General features: G+C 40.5%; 1 protein-coding gene across 1 annotated transcript in view; it reads left to right on the top strand.

Moving 5' to 3' along the window:
- LOC124545340 (probable ATP-dependent RNA helicase DDX52) overlaps nt 1–27020 on the top strand; it is a 56386-nt gene that overhangs the window by 19612 nt on the left and 9754 nt on the right. The window contains exons 6-9 of the mRNA XM_047124239.1: nt 12290–12362; nt 15945–16148; nt 16285–16375; nt 25318–25440. Coding sequence (XP_046980195.1) covers nt 12290–12362; nt 15945–16148; nt 16285–16375; nt 25318–25440 — 491 coding nt within the window. The remainder of the gene's footprint in view (nt 1–12289; nt 12363–15944; nt 16149–16284; nt 16376–25317; nt 25441–27020) is intronic.

Below are 27020 nucleotides of genomic sequence, written 5' to 3' on the forward strand. Positions count from 1 at the left end.
GTTTCTCATTTTCCACCTCTTTCTATTCAGCCAGTCTACTTCCTTGAGGCCTTTCACTGCCCCTCTATTGTAGAAAACTTCCATTTTCTAGGTGAATGCTTTCTTTTTCATGCAATCCATTTCAAAATTCATTTTGGCCATCTCTCATCATTCATCCTTTCTAGATGAAGGGGCCTCAATAGCTGTTTTGTTTCCATTGGATTGATTATCATTTTGCTGATGCCCATGGTCTCTGTTAGTGTATTATCCTGTTCACAATCCTTTCTTGAAATGCCACAACTTGCTGTCCAAATTCCATTTCCAGCGCTAGTAACCTGTCTCTCTCTTTTTGTCTGCCTCATACTCAGCTCCCATGTCTCTTCCCCATTTATGGCAATAACTCCTATCAGTGGATTTATAGATGATTTTTTTCATCCATTTTGTCGAATTACTATCCCTTAGAACAGAACAAAACAGAGTTGAGGTGTCTTACTGCTTTTCCCCTCTTGACATATTTTGTTACATATGTCGACTGTGCTTCTGCTGTTGGATGATAGGAGTACTCCCAAGTATCTGAAAATATCACAGCCTTTGATCTTGCAGTCCAGTTTTCTATATTTTTTCCCCTCCTAGTGTTAATCAGTTTTCTGAATGTTAATTTTCAGTCATTATTTGTCTTTTTTTGTAGCATGTAGCTGCACCACTGTTATCTCCAGCTACAATAACCTGATCATCAGCTGAAAGAATGATGTTAAAATGGTACCTTCTGAAGTATTCCCATTTCACCACACCTTTGTTCTCTAGATCTTTAGGGCTTCCTCTAATTAGATTTTTCATGAAACGGTGGAAACTCCAGATAAGAATAACAACAACATAGGAAAAGACGGATTGCTACTTGCCATAAAGAAGATGCATTAAGTTGCAAACAGGCACAATTAAAAGACTCTTACATAAAGCTTTCAGCCACAGCCTTCATCAGCAAAAGACAAACATACACCATTCATACACACAGGCAAGCACACTTCATGCACACATGACTGCTTACCCCGGCATCTCGGGCCAGAATGCAACTATCAAGTGCAAGCAGCAGTCTGGAGGGGGTGGGGAAGGTGATGAGATAGTAGTGTGCGGGTGGGGAGTGGGAAGAGAGACTAATGCTGTGTGGCAGAGTGTGCAGGAACTAGAATGCCAACAAGTGCAGCAGCAGGAGGTTGTGGGGCAGGGATGTGAGGAAAAAAGAAGAGCAGTGGGGAAAGATGGGCGGGTGCGTTGGCAGATGCTGGCAAATAAACAGGGTGGCAGACGAGAATAGGGAAGAGGTGATAGGCCATAGGCCAGAGCAAGCGGAAACTGTTAGGCAGAGGGTGTAGGGACAGAATGTTGCCATTAAGTTGAGGCCAGCATAATTACAGGAGTGGAGAATGTGTTGGAAGGATAACTCCCATCTGCACACAGGAAAGCTGGTTGTGGAGGGAAGGATCCAGATGGCTCAGGTAGTGAAGCCAAGTATGTTATGTTTTGCTGCATGTTGTGCAACAGGGTGGTCTACTTTGCTCTTACTCATAATTTTGTGGTGGCCATTCATCCATTTGGACAGCTGGTTGGTGGTCATACCAATACAAAAAGTTGTCCAATGATTGCAGCAGATCTGGTAATTGACATGTGGACTAGGATATTGTGGATGTTGGGTGAGCGACAGAACACTGCTTTAAAAGGGGTGGGAAGTATCTTGGGTAGAATGTCCCTTGTGTCCGGGCATGATGATAGGTAATCAAAGCACTGGCGAAGGATGTGGTTCAGTTTTTCCAGTCCGAGGCGGTACTCTGTGATGAAGATTTTTAATAAAGTTGGTGACACAAAGCATCCTGCCACAGTCCTTTGAAGAGTGGGAATGACTTGGAAATGAAGTTTCCCGCTTTAACCTTACTAAAGTGCGCGTCATATATCTTGGCGGCCGAGTTTAGGTTCGTTCTGCACATCTGACGTCACAAAACACAGTCAGCCAATGAACAGAGAACGACGTTGCCAGATCTCGACAGCAGTGCAGAGCATGGACGAGTGTCTTCAGTTTTAGAAACGTTCAGTCATAAATAAAGTAATAGAACAAAAGCAATGTCTTGATAACAGACTTTCTTTTACAGAAAGTTTGGAAAAAGCATTCTTTATACCAATTGCTTCATATTCTATTAATTAATTAAACCAAAACAAGCAATAAGACTCCTAATTCAGGCGATAGCAAGGAAAGGTGTTTGTTTCAATCTCACGAACTGCTTTTTCGCAATAAAGAACAGCGGTAATTGTTTATTTCCTATTGTACTCCGACGAAGCGTGAGTAATTCATAGTCATACCAACAGTGTTTATAAGTAGTTGCGTGAGATGTTAGAGTCCTTATGGGGTCACACTGTTCGATGAGTTGAGGTAGCGGAACGGTTAAGGTGTTGGGCTGCCAAGTGCAACGTTATGAGTTCAAATCTTGTGCGGCGCTTAATATTTTCTTTATTTAAAAACAATATTGGAGTGCCTTACTTCACGAATTTTATTCGTTTGAATGAAATTTCTAGTGCTTTGCCTCTTCATTAACTTTTTCGCTGCTGCAGACACGTGCTCCCCGCATTCCGCGCTGTGCGCGATTTTGTCATCACTGCACTTCTCGCCTGTGCAGACACATGGTGTTCCCACTGCTTTGACACACTTATCATTCAATTTCACAAAAACTATTTGGCCAAAAAATTTGATTTTTGCATGTCTTCTTGCCTGATACCTTCCCCCCATAAATGACTTAATTTTGTTTTGATGTGCAGCATTAAATGTAGTAAACCATTGCACGAAATTTTGAAGAGTTTGCAGAGGTAAAAGTCCATAGCGTATACTTTCCGTATGGTCGATTTTAGTTGCCACAATGTTGAGAATGAAATGTGGACAAGATACCTAAATTTCATATAATATTTACTGTATAACAATATCTCATTTAATTTAAGTACCACATAGGTGTCATATGTAATATTGAGAAATATTCTGTCTTTCGCGACTGTAATAAAAGTTTTATATACACACGGCGCGTTTGGCTTTATTTTAAAGCACTTCCATCGGTGAAAGCTATGGCACATACACAATGGTATTCATGTTCTATTTCTTGTTTTTGTTCCACAGTCGCAGTTTTACCAATGGTATTGAAATATATCCCTCTTCTGCAACTGTAATAAGTGACTTATTTAGACCAGACGCGTTTCTCTCTTTTGAAGCATCATAAGAGGACTGTATTTTGTGTCCTCCATTGCCAAGTCACCTTTCGTAGTTTTGTGCTGCGGTAGCACAATATTCAACGTTTCTGTTGGCTCATCAGTGTTTTAGCAAATAAATGCTGTTTGTGTGTGCCACACACAAAATTATATTTGACATAGCTCTGAGCACTTCACTGACAGACGGTATATTCAAGTCCTAATGTTTTTGTAAGCCCACAGTTTTGTTTAATGTATTTTGTCTACTTCCTTTTGATTGATTGAAGTGCTTTAAAATAAAGCCAAACGTGCCCAGTGTAAGTAAAACTTTTGTTACAGTCGCGAAAGGTGGAATATTTCTCAATATTACATACAACACTTATGTGGTACTTAAATTAAATGAAATATATAGGTATCTTGTCTACATTTCATTCTCAACATTGTGGCAACTAAAATCGACCATACGGAAAGTATACTCTTATGGACTTTTACCTCTGCAAACTCTTCAAAATTCCGTGCAAGGGTTTACTATATTTAATGCTGCATAATAACTGGGTTGAACATCGAAACAAAATTAAGTCATTTATGAGGGGAAGGTATCAGTCAAGAAGATAGGTAAAAATCTAATTTTTAGCCAAATAGTTTTTGTGAAATCGAATGATAAAGAGTGTCAAAGCAGTCGGAACACAATGTGTCTGCGCAGGCGAGCAGTGCAGTGACAAAATCGCCCACAGCGCGGAATGCAGGGAGCACGTCTTTGTAGCAGTGAAAGGGTTAATGCGGCCGTGGTGGCTTTACTTCATGAACTGCGCGCTCCCCCCCCCCCCCCCCCCCCCCCCCCCTACACGTAAGCTTGCGAACTATGCTATACTATGGCGCTGCTTCTATTGGCGCATGCGTCGTGTGCAACTGGCAACGCAGCAATCTCCAGCGTCTGGGCGGGCATGCGCGAGCCGCCAAGATAAAAGAATTGAACTATAGTACAGCTTGTATAGAATTTCTGTATAACTTTAACATCTCTTGCTGATCTGCAACGTGTTTTGTTGAATAATGTCATAGGCTCTTTTCAGATCCATAAGGACTAAAAGAGGCACTGTGACCTTAACTGTCTGTTTCTCTCTGTGTTCCTATAAAGTAAATATCTGATCTAAATGTGAACATCCCAGAAAGTGACAGTGAATGACACTGAGAGTTATCTGAATGTGAAATGCTTTGTGGTGACAACTTGTAGGTGGACTTCACTATCTCCACTTGTGCTTTCTCATGAAGATGCTGCTTATTTGCATGTGGCAACTCAAATACTTGCACCATTTGTCAGATATGTTAAAAGGATGGATTAACAGATTTCAGTGCTTCTTACCAAACTCTCTGATTACCTGATCTAGGCCACTTGAACTGTGGCAACTCTGATGAGAAGCTGTACATAAAACATTGTTAATTTCGATTCATGGTCTAGACCCTGTAGAATAGTGAGCCAAGAGCAATGCAACTGGTCAGGCTGCTATGCTGCTGATGAAATTCTAATGTATATAGTATATAGTGGCCCTTCTGACGATGGTGTTATGAAAGCAGCTCACAAATTTCTTGTAAGAAGTAATTACTGAATAAGACAACCAAAGTAGTTTTCCCTAAACAAAGAATGTTTTTGTTGCTACCCAAGAGTGGAACAGAGAGCATTACAAGCTGTCGTCAAATATATTTGTTGCAAGTGGTACAGACATCTTTATCGCTCTTCTTTTGCAAATCTAATGGTAGGAGTGGCAGGATCCACAATAAGTTCATTGCCATGTCCTGAGTTTATGACAGGCGAACCAGTTGCTGTTGTTGAATGTTATTCTTGTTGGTGTCGGCACTATGAAGTGCAAGTTGTTGTGCCAGCTATTGTAATATCACTGACCCTGTGGTCAGCTTGGAGAATTCTGGATCCAGGTTTGCTGTTACTTTTCTGCTTATTATTTTTTATTCTTTGCTTATCGTGGTCACAGTGGCAAGGATTTGCAACTGTACTTGTAATGATTGAATGCAAGTAGTTAACAGTTATAAAACTCCACCATAGAGTTGAGATCTGTTCAGAGTGCATAAGAAGTGTTTTGTATCTGCAAGATACAAACATATACTATCCATTACAGCCACCAGATGAAGGTCTCATAAAACAGTGCTTGGTTTCTGGCCTGCAACCTTGACAGATTAGATGGAGAAAATAAGGTTCCATTCATAGTTTGCACTTTCATGGAGATGGAGACAAGTGACTTCACAGAAGGAGTTGTGAACCCTCCGTTCCATTAACACAGGAAAATCCGTCGATAGTAGCATACGAACTCTCTAAAGAAATTAATAGCCAACTCCAAAATCCAAACACACCGTGAGGCTGTCAACACTGGGCTAGTATGGTATATTTCGAACAGTTTCATGTCGTGAGTGGTCAGGTTATTGCATATTGCACCAAACTTTATAGCCCGTTTGGCACCAGAGAGTTTAAGCAGTCCATTCAGCATCTGCTGCAGCTTATATGGTTGCATGGGGCCTCATTGAGCTCTGCTTCCCAGCAATATGCCATATCCTAATTGTATTGGTATCCTCACTGACAGTAAATCAAACTTTTTTGTGTTGTTGCTGTCAGGTGAGCATACAATAAAGAGAGCATTCATTACATGTGTGATGTAAAAAAAAGAGTCCCAACTATAGTGCGAAAGTGAGGTCACTGTTGAGGGAAACAGACACAGTGAAGAGTATTACCTATTAATTCTTAATTTCCTTTTTGCAGTCCACATGCCATGGTATCTGTGCCTGATCAGTGGAGGCTCATCGCCAGATGTCGTCATGTCAACGGGTGACACAGTGGCTGAATTTTTGGCAGAACTGGGGATGGGGAGCAAGTTTCTGGTGGATTATTCAGAGTCCTTTCAGGACAAAAGTCAAAAGTCAAGAGTTTTTAATGATACTGTAGTAGAATGAATAATTTGATTTTACTCTTCACACAATATAACTCGACATTTCACATAGGGGAGGCAGGTGGAGGTGCTGAGGCTGTCAGCTATTCTCGCCTCCCAAAAATGCATCAGTGTTTCTACAAAAGCAGATGCGACACACACAGGTAATGATCATTTAAACGATTTAATGTAGCTGATAGTGAAATTTAGTTGCTGCAAACTAAAAAATACTGTTGTACAATGCTGCTGCAAGGAATATTGCATACTGACTAAGATGGATGGCAGTACTGCACCCAGAGCCCCCTACTGGGACCCAAGCAGTGGGAGTCTGCATGTGTATCAGCTCACTGGTGGTGGTGGTGGTGGTGGTGCTGCTGCTGCTGCTGCGGCTGCTGCGCATCCCTGTGGTCAGGAGCCAAACTGAGATTGCCAGCCAGGTGGATCTTCCACTATGTATTTTATAAAAAAGGCACTGTACTTTGCTGGAATTGAGAGTTCATATTTACACACATCAAAAAACATTTTGCATCACCTTGGTTCCGAGAGTTCCGGAGCTTGTACAGAAAATTGGAATAGAGATCAACATAAACATCATTTCTGCCCTTTTTATTGCTCATGAAAACCACACATTGTGTGCTGTACCACCTTTCAGCGAGACCTTCTGAGGTGGTGGTCCAGATTGCTGTACACACCGGTACCTCTGATACCCAGTAGCACGTCCTCATGCATTGATGCATGCCTGTATTCCTCATGGCATACTATCCACAAGTTCATCAAGGGACTGTTGGCCCAGATTGTCCCACTGCTCAATGGTGATTCACCATAGATCCCTCAGAGTGGCTGGTGGGTCACATCATCCATAAACAGCCCTCTTCAGTCTATCCCAGGCATGTTCAATAGGGTTCATGTCTGGAGAACATGCTGGCCACTCTAGTTGGGTGATGTCGTTATCCTAAAGGAAGTCATTCACAAGAAGTGCACGATGGGGGTGTGAATTGTCGTCCATGAAGACGAATTCCTCGCTAATATGCTGCCGATATGGTTGCACTATTGGTCGGAGGATGGCATTCACCTCTCATACAGCCATTATGACACCTTCCATGATCAGCAGCAGCGTACATCAACCCCATATAATGCTACCCCAAAACAGCAAGGAACCTCCACCTTGCTGCACTCACTGGACAGTGTGTCTAAGGCATTCAGCCTGACCAGGTTGCCTCCAAACACATCTCCGACAATTGTCTGGTTGAAGGCGTATGCGACACTCATCGGTGAAGAGAATATGTTGCCAATCCTGAGCGGTCCATTTGTCATGTTGTTGGGCCCATCTGTACTGTGCTGCATGGTGTCTTGGTTGCAAAGATGGACCCCGCCATGAACATCAGGAGTGAAGTTGCGTATCATGGAGCCTATTGCACAAAATTTGTTACACAACGCCCTGTGGCTGCACAAAAAGCATTATTCAACATGGTGGTGTTGCTGTCAGCGTTCCTCCAAGCCATATTCCATAGGTAACGATCATCCACTGCAGTAGCAGTCCTTGGGCGGCCTGAGCAAGGCATGTCATCTACAGTTCCTGTCTCTCTGTATCTCCTCCACGTCCGAACATCACTACTTTGGTTCACTTCAAGCCACCGGAACACTTCCCATGCTGAGAGCCCTTCCTGGCACAAAGTAACAATGTGGACACGATCGAACCACGGTATTGACCGTCTAAGCATGGTTGAACTACAGACAACATGAGCCGTGAACCTTTTTCCTGGTGTAATGAGTGGAACTGATCAGCTGTTGGACCCCTCCGTCTAATAGTCGCTACTCATGCATGGTTGTTTAAATCTTTGGATGGGTTTAGTGACATCTGTGAACAGTCAAAGGGACTGTGTCTGTGATACAATATCCAAAGTCAACTTCTATCTTCGGGAGTTCTGGGAACCGGGTTGATGCAAAACTTTTTTTTGGTGTGTGTGTAAGATTACTTGCCCCGTGGTTATGTACTTCATCCTTTAACACACAATACAAGAAGGATGAAACTGAGGATATCATCTTGTCTTCTGATACATCATCCGATGAGGAAATGCTTTGCTATTTTAGATTTGTCTGCTTGGCCTGGGAATTTGTGTGTGACATCACAACAGTCTTAGATCACACAGTATGTCCAGCCAGTGTATGACATGCCACATTCACACAGAGTCACATAAGTGCCTTATTTCCTGAGGCCAAGGCTGTCTTTGACAGAATCCAACAATTCCCTTAGGCTCACAGGTGAACAGAAGAAAAATGTTATGTTGTATCTGTTGAGGTCTCTTCTGACAATGCCCATGTTGTTGTTTCACATACTGATTGTAATTGCAAGCTGTTTAAATTATTTAACAGTCCTGCGTACTGTACGTTAAACAATTACCTGAATGGAAAGATCCAGAGGGAATCCCAGACCCTTCTAAAGAAGATTTCACTTCCATTCAATATCATTAAGAATTTGCATGAACAGGTTGCTGTTACTCCAAGACTCTTTGGTGTGCCAAAAATTCACAATGATGAGATGCCCCTTTGCCCCATGGTAAGTAATACGGGACGTGCACCTCTATCAGGCCTTGCCAAATAGCACTTCACGAGCTGTTTCCCTAGTGCTCTGAGCGCAGTGATGAATGTGGCTAAGGGATGAGAAGGAAGAGGAAAATGAAAGCTGTAGCCAATTGCCACCAGTGCAAAGTAGTAGCTAGGCAGTTTGCTGACAATAATAGTTTTCTTAAATCAGATTTGTGTTCTGTTTTGGGAATACTGTGGTGATTGCATAGCTGTATAAGAAGGAAAAGAGTGGAAAAGCCACATCTTTCAATGTCAAATGGAAATAGTCTTACCTTCTGTATCGTTTAGATGTCATACAGTGTGCTTAATATGCCATCACACTATTATAAGCTGAAAAAAAAAGCATTTACTAGATCATCATCACAATGCCCACTACAAAGACAATATGTTGCACTTCTTTCCTGATGAACAACAGTGAGTGCTGTGTCTACTGAAGTGGTAGTTAGGGAAGAAACTGAGTTTGTATTATCAAAATTTTTATAGTTGACTTCACCAATTATTTGAATACATTTAAGTGTCTTAATGTTAGGGGAGAATAATTTGGTAACAAATATGTCAGATGAGATTGATGCAATAAAACACAAAGTAAGTCTATGGAAAAATCAGCTTCAAGTTCATGACATGAGACATTTCCTGTTAACTCAAGGCAGTAATTTACAGACCAGATATGACTGACTATATTTCAATAAATGAGGCATTTCATCATGTGTTACCAAAGATATTCCAAGACATTGCACAACTGAAGACAAATTTCGATTTATTTGTTGGACCATTCTTGCTTTTGTTTGCTAATGTTATTCCAACTTGAGGTGAAAGATGTACAGATAGCACTCAGCTCATTAACTTTTTTGTCCACACCAGGAATTCAGACGACTATTACAAAATATCACTCCAAGAGCAATATACTCAACTGCACAGACAAGACACTGAAGTTATATCAATGTTTAATTCAACACATTTGCCCAAACGTTTTTTTTACTACTGTGAATCTGCCAAAGTTCTGCCACCATCCGGGTATAACAGACTTTACTCTGCATAACTCAAGTGTTTGGCTATATGGCGAACAATAGCTCCAGAAGTATTACAGATTCTAAAATATAAACATCACAGTGTAATGTTAAATGGTTGTATGTAAAGCTTTTTGTAGTTCTGCTTACCTTATTAGCACTATCTAATGTACTTATTTAATCAAGTAATAAAATTTACTCCTTCACAGAAAAATAAAAACTTGAAAATAAACACTTGATAAACTCTTGATTATAAAATTATGCTGCAATATTCAACTCTTAGAAGTAACTGCACTGTGTCACAACCACATCTTCCTAAGTTCCCCATATGTGAGCCTTCAGCATATGGCCATCTCACTCACACACTTTCTCAAAATAGCACAGTGATGGGAGTAGCCGGAGCTCTGAGCGGACTCGGTCACACTTGCGCAACATGAGCATGTTCCGGGATTGCAAATCTTGGTCAGGCCTGACCTACATTGTAGCTAAATGTCTTGCATCACTTACTGGACCATTCAGAGCCAAATCCAATGACCACATCGGGAACTCGTAAGACTCTATAGGCCACCTAAAGCAGTTAATACTGCAACCATTGGATCTCTTTGTTTTGACATTGTATCTTTATTTACAAAATTCCTTTACAGGACTCTTTATTACTCATTGGCAGCAAGTTTGAGGAGGACATTATGATGCTTTTTAAACACGCTCACTTCAACCTGCCTTTATTTGATGACGTGTACTTTGAGCAAGTAGACAGCGTCAACATGGAAGTCCTCTGTCTCCCGTGATGGCTAAATATTTTATTATATACTTTGAAGAGAAAGCACTACAGTTGGCGGACTTAAAACCTTTCTACTTTTGGCAGCACATGAAGGATACATTTGTGGTGTGGCCTCATAGAACAGAAAGATTACCCATGTTTCTTCAATATCTGCAGTCAGTCCAAATGGCTAGTTTGTGATGGATGTCGGGAAAAATGATACATTACCATTCCCAGAAGTGTCGGTAGAAAGGAAAGTCAAAGGAATGCTGGGGCATAGCATGTGTTGCAAGTCGATTCGCACCAATTTGCATTTGGAGGCTATAAGTTGGTTACAACTCTACACAATGTGGAGATTTATTGTGGACATTGCTTCACAGAGCACATTCATGACCAATCCCGACAGCCTTCTCAATGTGATTCAACATCTGAGAACATGAGACAGTGACTAATTCGACAAAAAATTAGTCCAGCCAATCGAACAAACTGGAAGAAAGGACTCCCCCATTGTCACATATTTCTCACCTTGTGTTGGTGGTATTTCTGCAATAGTTGGAAGAGTCTTCAACAGAATAATATTAAATGTATCTTTCATCACCCCGTGACACCAAGGAATTTTTTGGGTCTTCCTTAGACGATCTCAACCTCCCTCAGAAAACAGATACGTAGAGGATATTTGTGTGTGTGTGTGTGTGTGTGTGTGTGTGTGTGTGTGTGTGTGTGTTGGCGCGCGCGCGCGTGTGCGTGCGTGCATGTCTGTGTTTTTGTGTGAAATGTCTTACATTGACTTGACATGCTGTATGCCTCAATATCGATGTGATGGACACTGTCATCATATATGCCTGGGCCACCCAGATAAAGCTGTGGAATATTGCCTTATCACAGGACACTGCTTGTCTCAGGACACTGCTTCGTATACAAGAAGATAATATCCTGTTTAATCCTTATAGGACTGTGTGATAGGACATGATGCAGTCGTCCATCTAGAAGCGACACAGTCATGAAAAAAGCCTCCATAAAAAGACAGTGCAGGTGTTGGCAGCAGTAACCAGGCAGTAACTGCCTAACGATGTGAAGCAGTAGCCTCAAAGACATTTTGTGGTATTATGTCTTCTTCATAGAGGTTACCCAAGCCATAAAATTATTAAAGGAATGTGCAGTTTTTTCACCCGGGCTGCAATTTATTTAAACTTTTCCTTTATTTCACAACTAGTGTAAGCTTTTTAAAGGCATCATCCTGTGATCAGCAGTAATGTAGTGTACTTATCTACACAGTTGATCACTGTGTAATGGCTTCAAGAAGCAGCAATTATTTGTGAAATGAAGGAAAAGTTTAAATAAATAAAAGCTCGAGGGAAAAAATGCTCCATTATTTGATTCTGCGAATTTTATGTAACTTGGTTACAGACCCTTGAGCTGTGTATTCAACAGATCTGCTGGGAAATCATGAAGAGTTTTCTACAAACTGCTTCAACTGGGGAAGGAAGGAGATAGGAATTAGAAAAGAGAGGAACTTTGACTCAAGAGAATCAATTGCTGTAGGGGGATGGTTCGTTGCTCAGTTCTGTAACTCCAGCCTTGCCTCCCCCACATTTCTCACATGTGTTTGAATTATTGCCATTTGTGGATTATTTCAGAACTGTCAGTTTCTCCAATAGTCTGTAACAACTTTATTTTTATATGTGTATATTATGTGCCAAGACATGGTAATTTTCCTAAATGTTGTCAATTTATGCTTATTTTCACTTTTTCCTTTTGGACTAAATTTTATGTAAATCATCTTTCTCACACACCATTTTGTGTTCCAGATATACTTATCACTACACCAAATCGGCTAGTGTATTTGCTGCAGCAAGATCCTCCTGTTATCTCACTTGCTAAGTAAGTTTACAATATTATGAGAAGGAAAGTTTGATTTTTGCTAAGTAAGTTGCAGTTTCTTGTGTTAGGTTGTAAATTTTTTATTGTCAAATGAGTTTTATTTTGCTTAGGTAATAGCCACTTACGAGAAACATTCTTTTGCAACAGATGGCGTCATGTTCTTAGTTTTAAAACAACATTCATTCTGTATCATATAAGTTATGGGAGCATAACAGCAATGGAAATTCCTGGATGGAGTAACAGGTAAAATAAAGGAAAGCCAGCTTCTCACCTATAGCTGACTGACGTGTGGTACATAGGAATGCACAACGGGAAACAGTATTTACACTAGTTTTTTGCCCTTTCTCTTCTAGAAGTACACACATTCACACAGCCAACAACACAGAGACCCAAATACACAAACCTGCGGCTGTGACGAGACTGGCTGTACATTATCGACAGCAGGTGTCTGCACAGATAGAGGTGGGAAGGGGGTAGGGCAGAGGGGGCAGCGAGTTAGTGTGAGGCAGGAATTTTGACAGATGACTAAGTGGCTGCACAATAAGATGAAAGGAATTCAGAGATTAGAGAATATAAGAGGTAGAGGGAGGGGAAGAGAGGAGGGAAGGTGGAGATGAGAAGGGAGACAGGGAGGGGAGAGAGAAAGGGAGAGTGATGGAAAAAAGGGAAGAAAGAGAAATGGAGAGATAGAGCTGAGAGAGAATGCTTGCATGGGGAGGGGTGGGGGGACTGTGATGAGAGAAGGCTGTACTTGATGTGGATGGGGAAGGAGTGGTATGGACAGAAGACAGAAGGGAGTAGTAAGATGAAACAGTGGGAAACAGCTTAACATAGGTATAGGCCGGTGGGGTTGCGAGAGTGCGTAATGTGCTAGAGAGAGAATTCTCACCTGCATAGTTCAAATTCTCACCTGCGTAGTTCAGAGAAACTAGCACTAGAAAGGAATATATAAATGGCCCATGTAGTGCAGCAGCTGTTGAATTTATTTGTAGTGCAGTGTGCAGCATTTCGGGCAACTGGATGATAAAGTTTGCAGTTTGCCACGGTTTGGCAGTGGCAGTTCGTGGTAGTAGTAAGTCAGTTACTTGTGACGCCTACATAAAATGCTGCACAGTAATTGTAGCTTAGCTGATATAAAATATGACTGCTTTCACATATGGTCCTCTCTTCTATAGGGTAGGAAATGACTGGAGGTAGTGGGTGAGTTTATGGGAAGGTCTTTCACTTGCGTTGACCACAAGGGAATGCCCCATGGGTGCACAATTGGGAGCAGGATTGGAATAGGATTGGAAAAGGATATCCTGTAGGTTGGGTGGGTGATGGAATACAGCTTTGGGTGCTGTGGGTAGGATTTTAGATAGGATGCCAACCCGTCTCAAGACACGACGAGAGGTAGTCGAAGCCCTGGTGAAGAATGTGGCCAGGGTGATACTGGGTGATGAGAAGAGTGGGAATGAAAAATTGGGTAAGTCAGCAAGGCACCCTGATCTAACCCCCCCTGCCAACATCTCATAGCTCCCCAACTGTGCCTTCTGACTTATTCTGCCTTCCACATCCCCAAAAACTTCCTCCACCCTCCATGAAACACACTGTTCCTAAACATCCACCCTGTAACATCATTGTCAACGTTTGTTTCAAAACTCTGGCCTCCTAAGTGGTCTCACCTTTAGCCATAAGAAGTAGGTTCACCCATGCCAGACTGCTATAGGATCTTCTTTCTTTTACTCATTCTCTACAGGGGTAACATTTTGCTACACACTCCACTGACAACAATCAACCAAAACACAACATAGAACCGTGTTTAAAACAGTTCCAATTTCTTTCCAGACTTGATCCTCCTCCTATTTCATCCAGTTGTCCTTGTTAGGAATTCCTCAATTGCAACCTGGCTTCACATTCCTGTCCTAAATCCCTCCCCAATGAGTCTAACATCACTCTAAGAAACACACAACTATCTGTAACCTGACAATCAATCCGAACCTTTTTGTCCTTCCGGCATGCCACACACACCACGACAGTGGTCATGAATCGTAGTGAGTAAGTCGCTGAAGGTACCTGCCTACTTTCTGACCCTTGTGCATACAAACCTCACAACCATGATCCCATCTCAGAAGTACAACATGATCACCAGCCACTCCTTGAGGCCTTAGGTCCAATGCAAAGCCTAACATCTGAATCCATCTCCCTCTTGTCACCAGCAACCCCCTGCACTCCTACTATTTACCCACTCTCTAAACTCCACAAACCCAATGCAATTGTGGTATTTTGTCTTCCAAACCTCCAAACTATTGTCCATAACCTCCTAGCCTGTATTCGAGACACCACTCACTTCCTTCACCATTTACCACCTTTCTTCAGTTACTTTCCCATTATCACCAGACTCTTGTTGGTCATTGTGGATGCAACATCCATATAAATCATTCCCCATCTGCATGTCATTTCCCAATGTCCTCCAACATCTGATTCCTAATTCTCCTATCTATCCACATCCTAACCCACAATTATTTCACTTTCAAAGACCATATCTGTAAATTTATCTGTGGTACTGCCAGTGTTAGTTGCGTGGCACCATACTGTGCTAACTTAGTTTTAGTTCTTCTGAACTATACTGATGGGAATTCTCTCTCCATCATATCCTGCACTGTCACAGTCTCCCTAGCCTAAATCTCTGCTAACGAATTTCCCACTACCTCACCTTACCTGTTGCCCCCTCTCTCTTTTAATCACACCACCGTTCCCCGTCAAGTTTACGTACTGCCTTCTCTTACCACTGTTACCCCCCCCCCCCCCCCCCAATCCAGGTATTCTCTCTCTCCCTCTCACCCTCATGCCCTCCTCTCTCTCTCTCTCTCTCTCTCTCTCTCTCTCTCTCTCTCTCTCTCCCCCTCCCTCCCTCCCTCCCCCCCTCCCTCCCCCCTCCCCCCCTCCTCTCTCCCTCATGCCCTCCTCTCTCCCTCATGCCCTTCTCTCTCCCTCTCCCCCTACCTCCTCTCTCCCTCCTTTTCCCCCACCTATCCCTTTCTCTCTTCCCTCACTATCTCCCTCCTCATCTCCATCTTCCTCACCATTCCTCCCTTCCTCCCCTCCCTTCTCCCCTCTCCTTGTCTCTACCTCTTATATGCTCTACACTCTGAATTCCTTTCACTTTGTTGTGCAGCCACTAGTTCACCCCCTCCCCACCTTCAACCTTCACCTGTATAGGTGACTGCTACCGATAATCAACAGTGTCTCTCCACGGTCATGGGTCTCTGCGTTTGGGTGTCTTTGTGGTTGTGTATACTTCTACTAGAGAAAGAGCAAGAACTCAAAAGCTAGTGTAAATACTATTTTCTGTTGTGTGTTTCTATGCTCCCCAAACCAGTCAGCTGTAGGTAAGTTATGGGAACAATTTTTATTGCAATACTACATTGGTTTCCTCCACATTTTACAAGTATTGTACTGAATCTAACAAAACATTTCTTTTATGAATTCAGTAAATATATTTAATGTAACATATTTGAAGGTTAACTGGAGTAGCTTATAACTTTGTCATGATTCATTGAACTGAAACATGTTTTACACTAAACATATATTTGTTATCAGTGTTAAATGGTTGGTCATTGATGAATCAGACAAGCTGTTTGAGGCCAGTGAAGATGGCTTCCGTGACCAGCTAGCTGTTATCTACCGAGCCTGTGATTCAGAAAATGTTCGGCGTGCACTTTTCTCTGCAACACACACCCCAGATGTTGCTCGTTGGGCCCACAAGAATCTGAAAGGACTTGTTTCTGTCACCATTGGGCACAGGTAAAGCTGCATTTGAAGATGCCTCACACTTTTTTTAAATACAAATAATCCATTTCTTAACAATGACTGTCTTCCATTGAAATGTAAACTACAGAGTTAATATAGGTTATGTTATTTTCTCTCTCTTTCTCTCCAGAAACACGGCTGCAGATATTGTCGAGCAGCAGTTGTTGTTTGTGGGCACTGAGGCAGGGAAACTTGTTGCCTTCAGAGATATAGTAAGAAAGGTATGAAATAAACAAATACAGATTTACTACTATGCAAAGTTGTTCTTCTTTATGTAATTGAGGTGCATGTTTTTTTAAGTTTTATTGTTTAAAGAATTGTTTTATCCAGGTCAGTATCAGTGACGTGTAATGCGTAGTTCGGATATACATGGCTCATTCTTATTTTAGGAGCTCAGGATGTGTTCTTTGTCTTCATTATGCTTATTTTGCTCAAATGTTGATTCTTGCTATAAATTCTATATATCCTGCTTGTGGACAAGAATTGGTTGTTGTTGTTGTTGTTGTCGTCTTCAGCCCTAAGATGGGTTTAGTGCAGCTCTCCATGCTACTCTATCCTGTGCAAGCCTCTTCATCTTTGACTAACTGCTGCAACCTACATCCTTCTGAATCTGCTGACTGTATTCTCATCTCCTGGTCTCCCTCTACAATTTTTACACCCCATGCACACCGAGCGAGGTGACGCAGTGGTTAGCACACTGGACTCGCATTCGGGAGGACGATGGTTCAATCCCGTCTCCAGCCATCCTGATTTAGGTTTTCCGTGATTTCCCTAAATCGTTTCAGGCAAATGCCTTATGTTTCCTTTGAAAGCGCACGGCCGATTTCCTTCCCCGTCCTTCACTAACCCGAGCTTGCGCTCAGTCTCTAATGACCTCGTTGTCGACGGGACGTTAAACAACACTAACCTAACCCTAACCTACACCCCATGCATCCCTCCAACCCTAAATTGGTTATCCCTTTATACCTCAAAATGTGTCCTACCAACTGATCCCTTCTTCTAGTCAGGTTATGCCACGAATTTCTCACAGTTCTATTCAGTACCTCCTCATTAATTACCTGATCTACCCATCTAATCTTCATCATTAATCTGTAGCACCACATTTCAAATGCTTCTATTCTCACCTTGTCTCAACTGTTTATCATCTGTGTTTCACTTCCATACATGGCTACACTCTGTACAAATACTTACAGAAAAGACTTCCTGACCCTTAAGTGTATATGTTAACAAATTTCTCTTCTGCAGGAAGGCCTTCCTTGCCAATGCCAGTCTACATTTTATATCCTCTTTGCTTTGACCATCAGTTATTTTGCTGCCCAAATAGCAAAACTCAACTACTTTAAGTGTCTCCTTTCCTAATTTAATCCCTTCAGCGTTACCTTATTTAATTCTACCACCTTCCATTATCCTTGTTTTGCTGCTTCTGTTTATGTTCACCTTCTAGCCCCTTTTCAAGACACTATCCACCCTATTTAACTGCTCTTCCAAGTCCTTTGGTGTGTCTGACAGAATTACAACGTCATCAGAAAACCTCGAAGTCCTTTATTTTTTTCTCCCTGGACCTTAATTCCTACTCCAAATTTTTCTTTCTTTTCCTTTATTAGTTGTCCAATGTACAGATTTAATAACGTGTGCAATAGACTATCACTCCCATCTGGTTTCTGTACAAATTGTAAATAGCCTTTCATTCCCTGTATTTTACCCCTGCCACCTTTAGAATTTGAAAGAGAGTATTCCAGTCAACATGATGATTATGTTAATAAACAATTACAATGAAGAAAAGTGCTGGTTGAAAATAAACCATGACTGAAAGGACATGCCACTACTTCCCTTCAAAATAAGGCAATAAGTGGCAGACAGGAACATTTAGGTACTGTTGACTGGTTGTGCAGGCTTTTGGACTGTCATTCTTCTTCTCCAGAGCCAGAATATTGCTCTCTCTCTCTCTCTCTCTCCATATCATTTTCTTTGACTTCTGGTATTATGGCAAGCTAAGGGAGCAGTAATCTCTACTTTTTATGTAGCTATGCAATGAACTGTTATTGTAGTCTCTTTTTGGCTTCTCCAGGAGGAAAGACATGAGAGGGGGATGACACCCCTAGCTGCACAAGATAGATATTTTGAAGAAATGGAATGGAATCGTTGAGAACTTCCAGATGAATTATGAATCAGATTCAATAGTGTGCATATCACCTGCACAATTTTGAAGGATGCTTTAAAAAAATCATGACATGTTACACAACTTCGAAATGTCTTGCAACGGCCTCTGTCATATCTGTTACATTGAGGCAACACTGCTGAGAGACGAGAAACAAGTAGGGTAACATAAATTACCTTGTGAAAAAGTGTACTGTCAAACTGCTTGGGACATCAGCCTTAACACACTAGAGAAGCAGAGTACCAAGAGTGCTGTTCCTTCGTGGTATCATCCTACGTGGACGACATCAATGTATATATTGAAATAATCAGCAACCAGTTGCCTAACAGAAGTCTTATTTCCTTAACTGGGTTGAGGCACTTAGTGCTCTTCTTCAATAAGTTATAAGTATCACATTATTTGTGACTGTCAACAATAATATGCATGCAGCATATTGCTATGGTCATGTGGTTCATAGTGTGTGTACAAAAATGGTATAAAGAAGCCATACAACAAGTGCAGACATCATGCCAAAACGGGAGCTTCCATCTACACATTTCCAGTTCTGGCATGATGTCTGCATTTGTTGTATGGCTTCTCTATATCATTTTTGTACAGGCCCTATGAACCACTTGACCACAGCAATATGCTGCATGCAAATTATTTTTGACCCTCGCAAATAATGCAATAGTTATAGCCTTCTGAAGAAGGAAAGTAAGTGCCTCAACCCAGTTAAGGAAATAAATTGTCTTTGATCACTTCGTTACTAATTATTTCGATATATACATTAATGTATACATTAATGTGACCATGAATTGAACTGTCTCATTACCAGATCTATGCCTCATGCCAGTCCAGTACCACTTACACTGTCTCCTCTGCGTCACACCACTTATTCAGGGTATATACACCCCAGCACAGCCAGGACACATGGGAAAAATTTGTAAATTTTTTTCATCTGTAAAAAACTGGGATTGTTTTAATTTTCAGTTAATTTTTTGTAATTTTACTGATAAGAACTTAACGCAACATTTACAACAGAACACAGTGCACACATAAGCATCTACCAACAGCAAAATGTGTCGAAGGCCTTAGGACAAAGACTATGCTGTTGTAACCGTGACCATTCCAGTCGTAGGGTTGCCGAGAATGAAAGCGCGGCGGGACCAAATGGGAGCAGCCCGCGAACAAACAAAACGAACGGGGAAGGACCGACACGACCAACAACATGCAAATAGAAATGGGGTCACAAGCAAAACCTCACAAATCCCCAATGTCCACTCATTCACGGAAACCAAGTAAACATGCCGGCTGTAGGCAAGAAGTCAATAGACTAATGTGAATATCAGACTGTCTGCTGAGCGAAGGGCAGCGGCTTAAATACCTGATAGAATACATTGCTATTGGCCGCTGGGGCTACGTGCTCCACCGTGGTGCCCTCTCATTATACGCGGGCCAGGAGTGCGCGCGCAGCCACGGCTTATGGTGCGATGGCTGGAGAGACCTCTATTAGCAATCGAGGTCCATGCCGTCTGGCGCAGATTTGAAACCCGCGGCGCTCGGTACCAGACATGCATTACTTCATAATGACAAACTGCTTTTGACCAATGTGACATCACAACTGCTTACTTTTCCAACAGGTTGTGGCAAAATATTGCAAATGGTGGTTAGGGAAGCTTTATTTTCAAACTAAATGTGCTTTTACTCAAGAATGAGCTATGTTACATTACTGCTTAATCACAGCCTTGGAAGAAAAGAAAGACATTAAAAAATTTTTGACCACCAGTGTTATAAGTGAAAGCTTAGCTTTTCGTATAGCTATACTCTGTGTGTGTGTGTGTGTGTGTGTGTGTGTGTGTGTGTGTGTTTGGCAGGGTATTACACTATCAGATTTTCTTTGACAAAGAAATTTGGTGAAATATTTATCTTATTTCTTTTATATAGATCTTTGAAGTAATGCAGAAGGGGTTATTACACTGTCATCAAATATTTCATTATAGTTCCTTCACTGTGCATGCACCAGCATTTCATGTACTCGTGAATTTTGCGGACATGTTTATATTTATAAATGCTACATTAAATGGCCATCAGCTCCAACGGTTATATTTTTCCTTGCAGGTAACAGTAGACAAATGCTTTTTTTATTCAAATCTAAGATGAGGTGCTAGATTTGATGAAATAAAATTTGACCAAGGCCTAACTTTGACAAAGTTCCATATTACACCTTCACATTTTTTAATGATGATTGTTCTGCAGTCTACCAGAAATGCTGGTTCTCTGAATTTTCTTGATGGTTTTTCGCGAAAAGAATGTCTTCTTCCCTTCAGGAATCCCAAACACTCAAGCATTACTCAAGAACAGGTCAAACAAGTGTTTTGTATGTGGTCTCCTTTGTAGATGAGTTATGCTTTCCTAAAATTCTCCCAATGACCTGTAGTCGAGAATTCACTTTCCCTACAATCAAGATCACATGCTCGTTCAATTTCCTGTCGCTTTGCAACATTACATGTAGGTACTTGACATGACTTTGCAAAGCATAATGCAACCAATACTTTATTTTAACACTAGAGAATTGTTTTTCGTACTCATCTGCATTAATTTAAACTTTTACACACTTAGAGCAAATTTCCATTCATCACTCTAAATAAAAATTCTGTCAAAGTCATCCTGTGCTGCTTCAGTCACTTAAAGATAAACATTGTCTTGACCACAGTACCATCAGCAAACAGTCACAGATTGCTATTCAGCCTGTCTGTCAGACTGTTTATGTATGTAGAGAGCAAGAGTGGCCCTATCTGAAGTCACAGGAGTAGTCCTGGCAATACCTTTGTGTCTCCTGTGTTGAGCACTCAAAGCAATCATCATTAATTTGCCACTCAGCCTGTTTGCATATTCAGAAGTAAGATAGAACATTTTACAGTGTGGCTTATGTGTCACAATGTATGTATCAGAATATCACATCCTCTTCTGCTGACTCCCCCACAAGATACACAGCTATAATTATTGGTGGTTTTAAGGACGTGACTAAATTAATTTCTGGTTTTACTGACCACTATGTGCAGCTTAATGATTCTTCTTTTCTGATGCTCCATGTAAAAAATTCAGCTGCCAATGAGACATTAAAGTAACAGCTTTTCCTGTATTAAATGATGTAAAATATTGTCTATAATCAGGGTGTATACAACCCGGGAGATGTTATTTTGACTGGTAAGAACCGATACTCTAACAAAGAATATTATTGTATCCCGCTACTGCAGAATAATACTGCAGTAATAAAACATGAATGAAAGATAAAACAAAAATAAAACTTAAGTTGCAAATGAAATGCGCTATATAAGAAAAAAGTGCTCATACAAGCGTCAGCCAACAGCAAAATGCATCAAAAGACTTTAGGAAGACTATGCAATGCTTCATAACAAGAAATTGCCTCCGATGAGTGTGATGTCACAACTGTTTATATCAGATTCATTTGAGCAGTTACAAGCGGCCTCATGCACTTGCGCAGTTGAGTCACGTGTGAGTAGTACCTTCTCCTGCTTCTGGCTACAGAAACGTAGCTGTCGGCTGTGTAAGCAGCAGCAGCAAGCAGCCACATGCTACCCAGAGAAATGGTGACATCACACAAATTATGGAAGGATATGACGATTCCAAATGTATACAAAAATTTTGTGCTACTACTTTTCGATCTCATGCTTGAGAAACTGGAGCATATGAATGAAATGTGAAACTATTTTCTAACATAAAGCTTTTTGCTTATAATAGACCAAATAAGCATTTCATATTGGTACTTTGTGAACTATATTCTGTCGTGTTATAAAAATGACCATTATTGCCAAAACAGTCTCACTTATTTGGTGTGTGTTACAGTAGCTGAAATATTAGAAATGCCTATTTTGTTTTATCTAGCAGACTGTGACGAAATAGATGTAGTCAAATCGAGAAACCACACCAGTCTTGGCTACTATTTTTATTAACAGCTTTTCCGGTCTTAGACAATGACATTTTGGTTTTTCATGTAGCAAAATGTTTGACAAACTTTGATGAGGTAATAGATTCTTTCGCAGAAAGGAAAGCACGCCATGTAAAGCTGTAGCCAGATTAGAGAGAAGAAAACACCAGGACCTAAGGATTGAAGAAATGTTAACGTCTTGCTTGTCTCTTGTCTTTACTGATTTTATGTATCCTATATTTAATTTTATGTCACGCACAACAGCAAGTTATTAGTTAATGGGCAATAAAGAGTGCAAATTTTCTGAAGCGTTCTTGTTCTCCTGGTTACAAATAATCCTATCCAGTATTAACTGCGAGATTTTCTTTAAGAGGGGCAGGATATCAAGCCGGCTGACTGAGAGCAGGAGAGGCACCACAGGACATTTCAATTTCTACTGTCCTGAATATAGTTTTATGGCATCCGTTACAAAATATACGTGTTTGAATTCCACAGAGTGAAATACAGTGATGTGCGGTAGAAGAATGGTGTGTGAAGAGTGTGGCACTGCACTTTGGCAAGCTTAAGACCAAATAACATGTCTTACATTTCCTCGAAGATATGTTTTATGTATCACACTCTTCAGAAAGTTGTGTACTACAAATACAAAATGAACATTTTTTGTAAAGTAGTTTCCTTTTAAATTTTTGACATCCTATCTCAAACGGTCGAGTGAGGTGGGGCGGTAGGGGGGGGGGGGGGGGGGTATTTCCACTATTTAGTATTGCCCCAGTTCAGAAAGATCATAGATCAGGGGCTGATGCGCAGAGAAGTCTGCGTTATAGTGGGGGAGGGGGGGGGGGGTGTAGTCTCCACGTGACCCGTGTTTACATTTAGTGATTTTGCTGTTTCCTCTTCGTTTACTGCTCTCATGTCAAATGAAAACAAAACAGATTTCTTTGGCTGGGAGCTATCAAACGAATTAAAACACATTCACATAATTACAGGAGGCTAAAATATGTTATTAGTTTCAGATTTTACTTTATTTCCAACTATCTGACTGTCAAGCATTAATTGCATTGCAGAACAATGAAGATATATTTGTCAGTTTGCTACAGAAATTTGCTTTTTATTCATCTTTCCCTCCAAGGCAGTCAATTTATTTGAAATGTAGCATTCAATTCCACACTATTGGCTAGTTTCAACAGTGCACTGCATTTCAAGCCCATTTTTTCGTATTCTGGCATGTATGGCATTGCCATAATAAAGAACCAAACATGAGGTAATACAGTACTGGTACATCAAGAAAATTAACATCCCAGAAACCACACTGAAAAGTTTAATATCAAGTTGAGGCCTACTTCATTGGGAATCTGGACATACGAATGTGCACTTTAAGGCGAATTATGCATTTTAATATGGTTCACGAAATTCCGACACTCGTGGTTCAAATGGCTCTAAGCACTATGGGACTTAACATCTGAGGTCATCAGTCCCCTAGACTTAGAACTACTTAAACCTAACTATCCTAAGGACATCACACACAGCCATGCTTGAGGCAGGATTCGAACCTGCGACCGTAGCAACAGAGCAGTTCCGGACTGAAGCACCCAGAACCACTCGGCCACAGCGGCCAGCTCCGACACTCTTGGAGTATCCTCTGATGTCTTGTTTCTTTTATGGCATAATGTAAGATCTTTTAATGTGTTACACGTACAATCATACGGGCTTCCTACGTCATCGTAGCTGCAAAAACGCGGTGACGCCTCTTACCTGGTGCTCTCTGGCAACTGCTGGAACGAATCTATTTCTAACAGGTCGCGGGAAAATATTGTGAATTTTGGTTTGAAAAGCATTATTTTCAAAATAAGTGTCCTTTTCCACAAGATGAACTATGTGCGAGAATTTACGGTGAATTTCTTAAACCGTAAACTCTCATTTAAAAATCAACTCTTTGATGATGAGCTATTTAAAAGAATTTTGAGCCCAGAACATCAGAGATTTATCTCAGTATTAAGCAAATTTTACTGGCACATTTGTGTGATGTATCTTAAAGTGTAACACCGCAGAAAAGATGAACATTATATGTGAAAGCTTTGGACATTTTGGATTTTTGCACAAACTTTTAATTTGCTGGGAATACTGGCATTTTCATGCAATTAGTACCTAATTAAAAATTAAAAAATTATGAGTCAGTATTTGTTTATTAACATTTCTATTTCTAAATAAATATAAATTTAAATAAAAGTAAAAGAAAGGTGGTCCTACTAATGAGATTTGAACCATTGACTTTCTGATCGCAAGACTGCTCTGTTAGGCACTTAGTAGTTGACAACTACAGCAATAAGTACAAATGTTTTATCTTTAACAGTGCCCAGAACTCTTTTAATCTTCAAAGGTGATACTGTTTTCAGAATCGTGTGACACTAGTTTGGGAAATTCATGTCTGAGCAATGACTGACAAATTTTGTTAGTATGAAGAAAGTCGAAAGGGCCAGTCTGTAAAGTCCCCTCATCAGTTCCATTTGCAGAAGTGAAATGTGGATGATAAGCAATACAGATGAGAACAGAATTTAAATTTTTGACATTTGGTGGTACAAAAGAATCCTGGCTAATATCGACTAACTAAATGAAAAGGTGCTGAATTGAATTGGGAAGAAAAAGATGTACGGCACAACTCCACTAAAAGGAAAGATCACTTCATAGCAGACATCGTGATATATGGATAATAGTCAATTTGGTAATGAAGGGAAGTGTGGGAGATGGAAATTGTAGAGGGGACTAAAGTGTGACTACAAGAAGCAGATCACATGGATGTAGGTTGCAGTAGATGCGCAGAGATGACGAGGTCCGCACAGGATAAACTGACCTGGAGATCTGCATCAAACCCGTCTTTTGGATCGAAGACCACAGCAACAAAAGTTTCATAATGATTTTGTCTGCCATGAACTTTCTATTAGAGTTTTGTAAGCTCATCTTTGTTTCATGGCACTGAAATAATTTTTTGTGAGATATTTGTTATCATGTAAGTAGAAAATGAATAACATCCTCTGTCTATGGAAAATAACTTACTCGATTTAAAATGTTTTTTGTTTAAGGGACTTACTCCACCTGTGCTGGTTTTTGTCCAAACAAAAGAAAGAGCCAAGGAATTGTTCAACGAATTACTTTATGATGGGATCAATGTTGATGTCATACATGCAGACAGAACACAGCTGCAGGTGAGTAGACAAAGTTGTTTTAGATAGAGAGAATAACATTTATTGTATGTTACTAAATATAGATTAGAAACCAATTTCTTGATATGATTACTTCAGAATGAAATTCACCGTATTGTAGAAAAAGGGTGATGGAACTCAAATGATAGCGTCCGAGTTATTCTTCAGTTCTGTGCATTGTTGAAAAGTAATAAAACAAAAAACAATGTTGGCCTATTCTGTAGTGTAAGATGTTGCAGAGCTTAAGGTGCTAGAAGCTTGTTGGGAAGGGATGGCCAGTTTACTTTTGCCTTGTTTTTCTAAAATAATTTCAGGTGAATCCCAATAGGTTTCCTTCAACAAGGTCAGTATCAGTTTCTTCCCAGGCTCTCATCAAATCCAAATGATTGTTGTAGAAGTTGATTAGCTAGATTTTTTCATGTTCCACGGATCATTTGTGCGATTTGTCATAATGATGTGATAAGAGTCGTTTTATATTCATGTTACACAAACAGAAATCCTTATGTGAAATAAAAGGAGTTGTCAAGGGAAAGTTCAAGAATATTGTGTTTCCTGTTTAAATTCTTTTCAGTATGGGCACTTAAAAATTTTCAGTGTTTCACCTTAGGTAATATTTCCTCACCTTTGAAGTCTGACTTTTCTTCTGTGTACATGATTTTGGGATTTGCTCACAAAAGGCATGTTTTGGCTTTCTTAACTCCATCTGTACTTTCTGCTTCAAGCCTGTGTATTCATTTTCCACTTCCCAGACAGCTAATTGTGACAAAAGATAGTGTTCTTCTCATGTAGAGTAACCTTGGAATTGACAACCATTGCTTTTTTTATTGTACATGTCTAGTTGTGTAGGATCAAATTGAGCAAGTCTCCAAGCTCATGGAATGTGTCAGTACATGAAATTACTACATAAAAGTAATAACAGATAAAATAAAATGTTTATGAACCCAAAAAACGACAAGCCATAAGTTTATGTAAATCAACAATATAACACAGGAATCAGCTTACTTTTTCAAGAAACTCCTCGACAGAATAGTAGGAGTGACCCATGAGGAAACTCTTCAGTTTGGAGAAAGTGCATGGATTACTGCTAACATTTTTGAATTCTTGTGTAGCTTATTGAAAATGGATGCAGCAGTATATTGCACACCTTGCCGTAGCCTGTATTCCCATTTCATATCTGTCTTAGGACTTAAAGGAAGTATCACCACTGGATTGCAAAATATCTCAGTAAATTATTGACCTCAATTGTTTTCTCATTGCATGGCCTATTGGCAAGCAGTACATTGTCCGACAGTTGAAGGAATTTTTGTGCTATACGTTCAAGATAACCAGACAGAAATACATGTTGGTGGTAGATATGAGATAAGTGTCTAATCTATACAGTGTGCAGTTCCTGAACTGCAATTACTGTTGGTGCCAAGATGTTCTGTAATGGAACAAAACTGGTTATCGTTATAGAAAAAGTGTGATGATAAACCTTGATAAGAGACTTTATGATGTTTCATGTTCTGGAGAAGTAACTAAATCTTTCAGGTTCACTGTACAATAATTCCATGTATATAAGATGACATACTTTTCATGGAAGA

This window comes from Schistocerca americana, chromosome 8 (assembly GCF_021461395.2).
Source record: "Schistocerca americana isolate TAMUIC-IGC-003095 chromosome 8, iqSchAmer2.1, whole genome shotgun sequence".
NCBI lineage: Eukaryota > Metazoa > Arthropoda > Insecta > Orthoptera > Acrididae > Schistocerca > Schistocerca americana.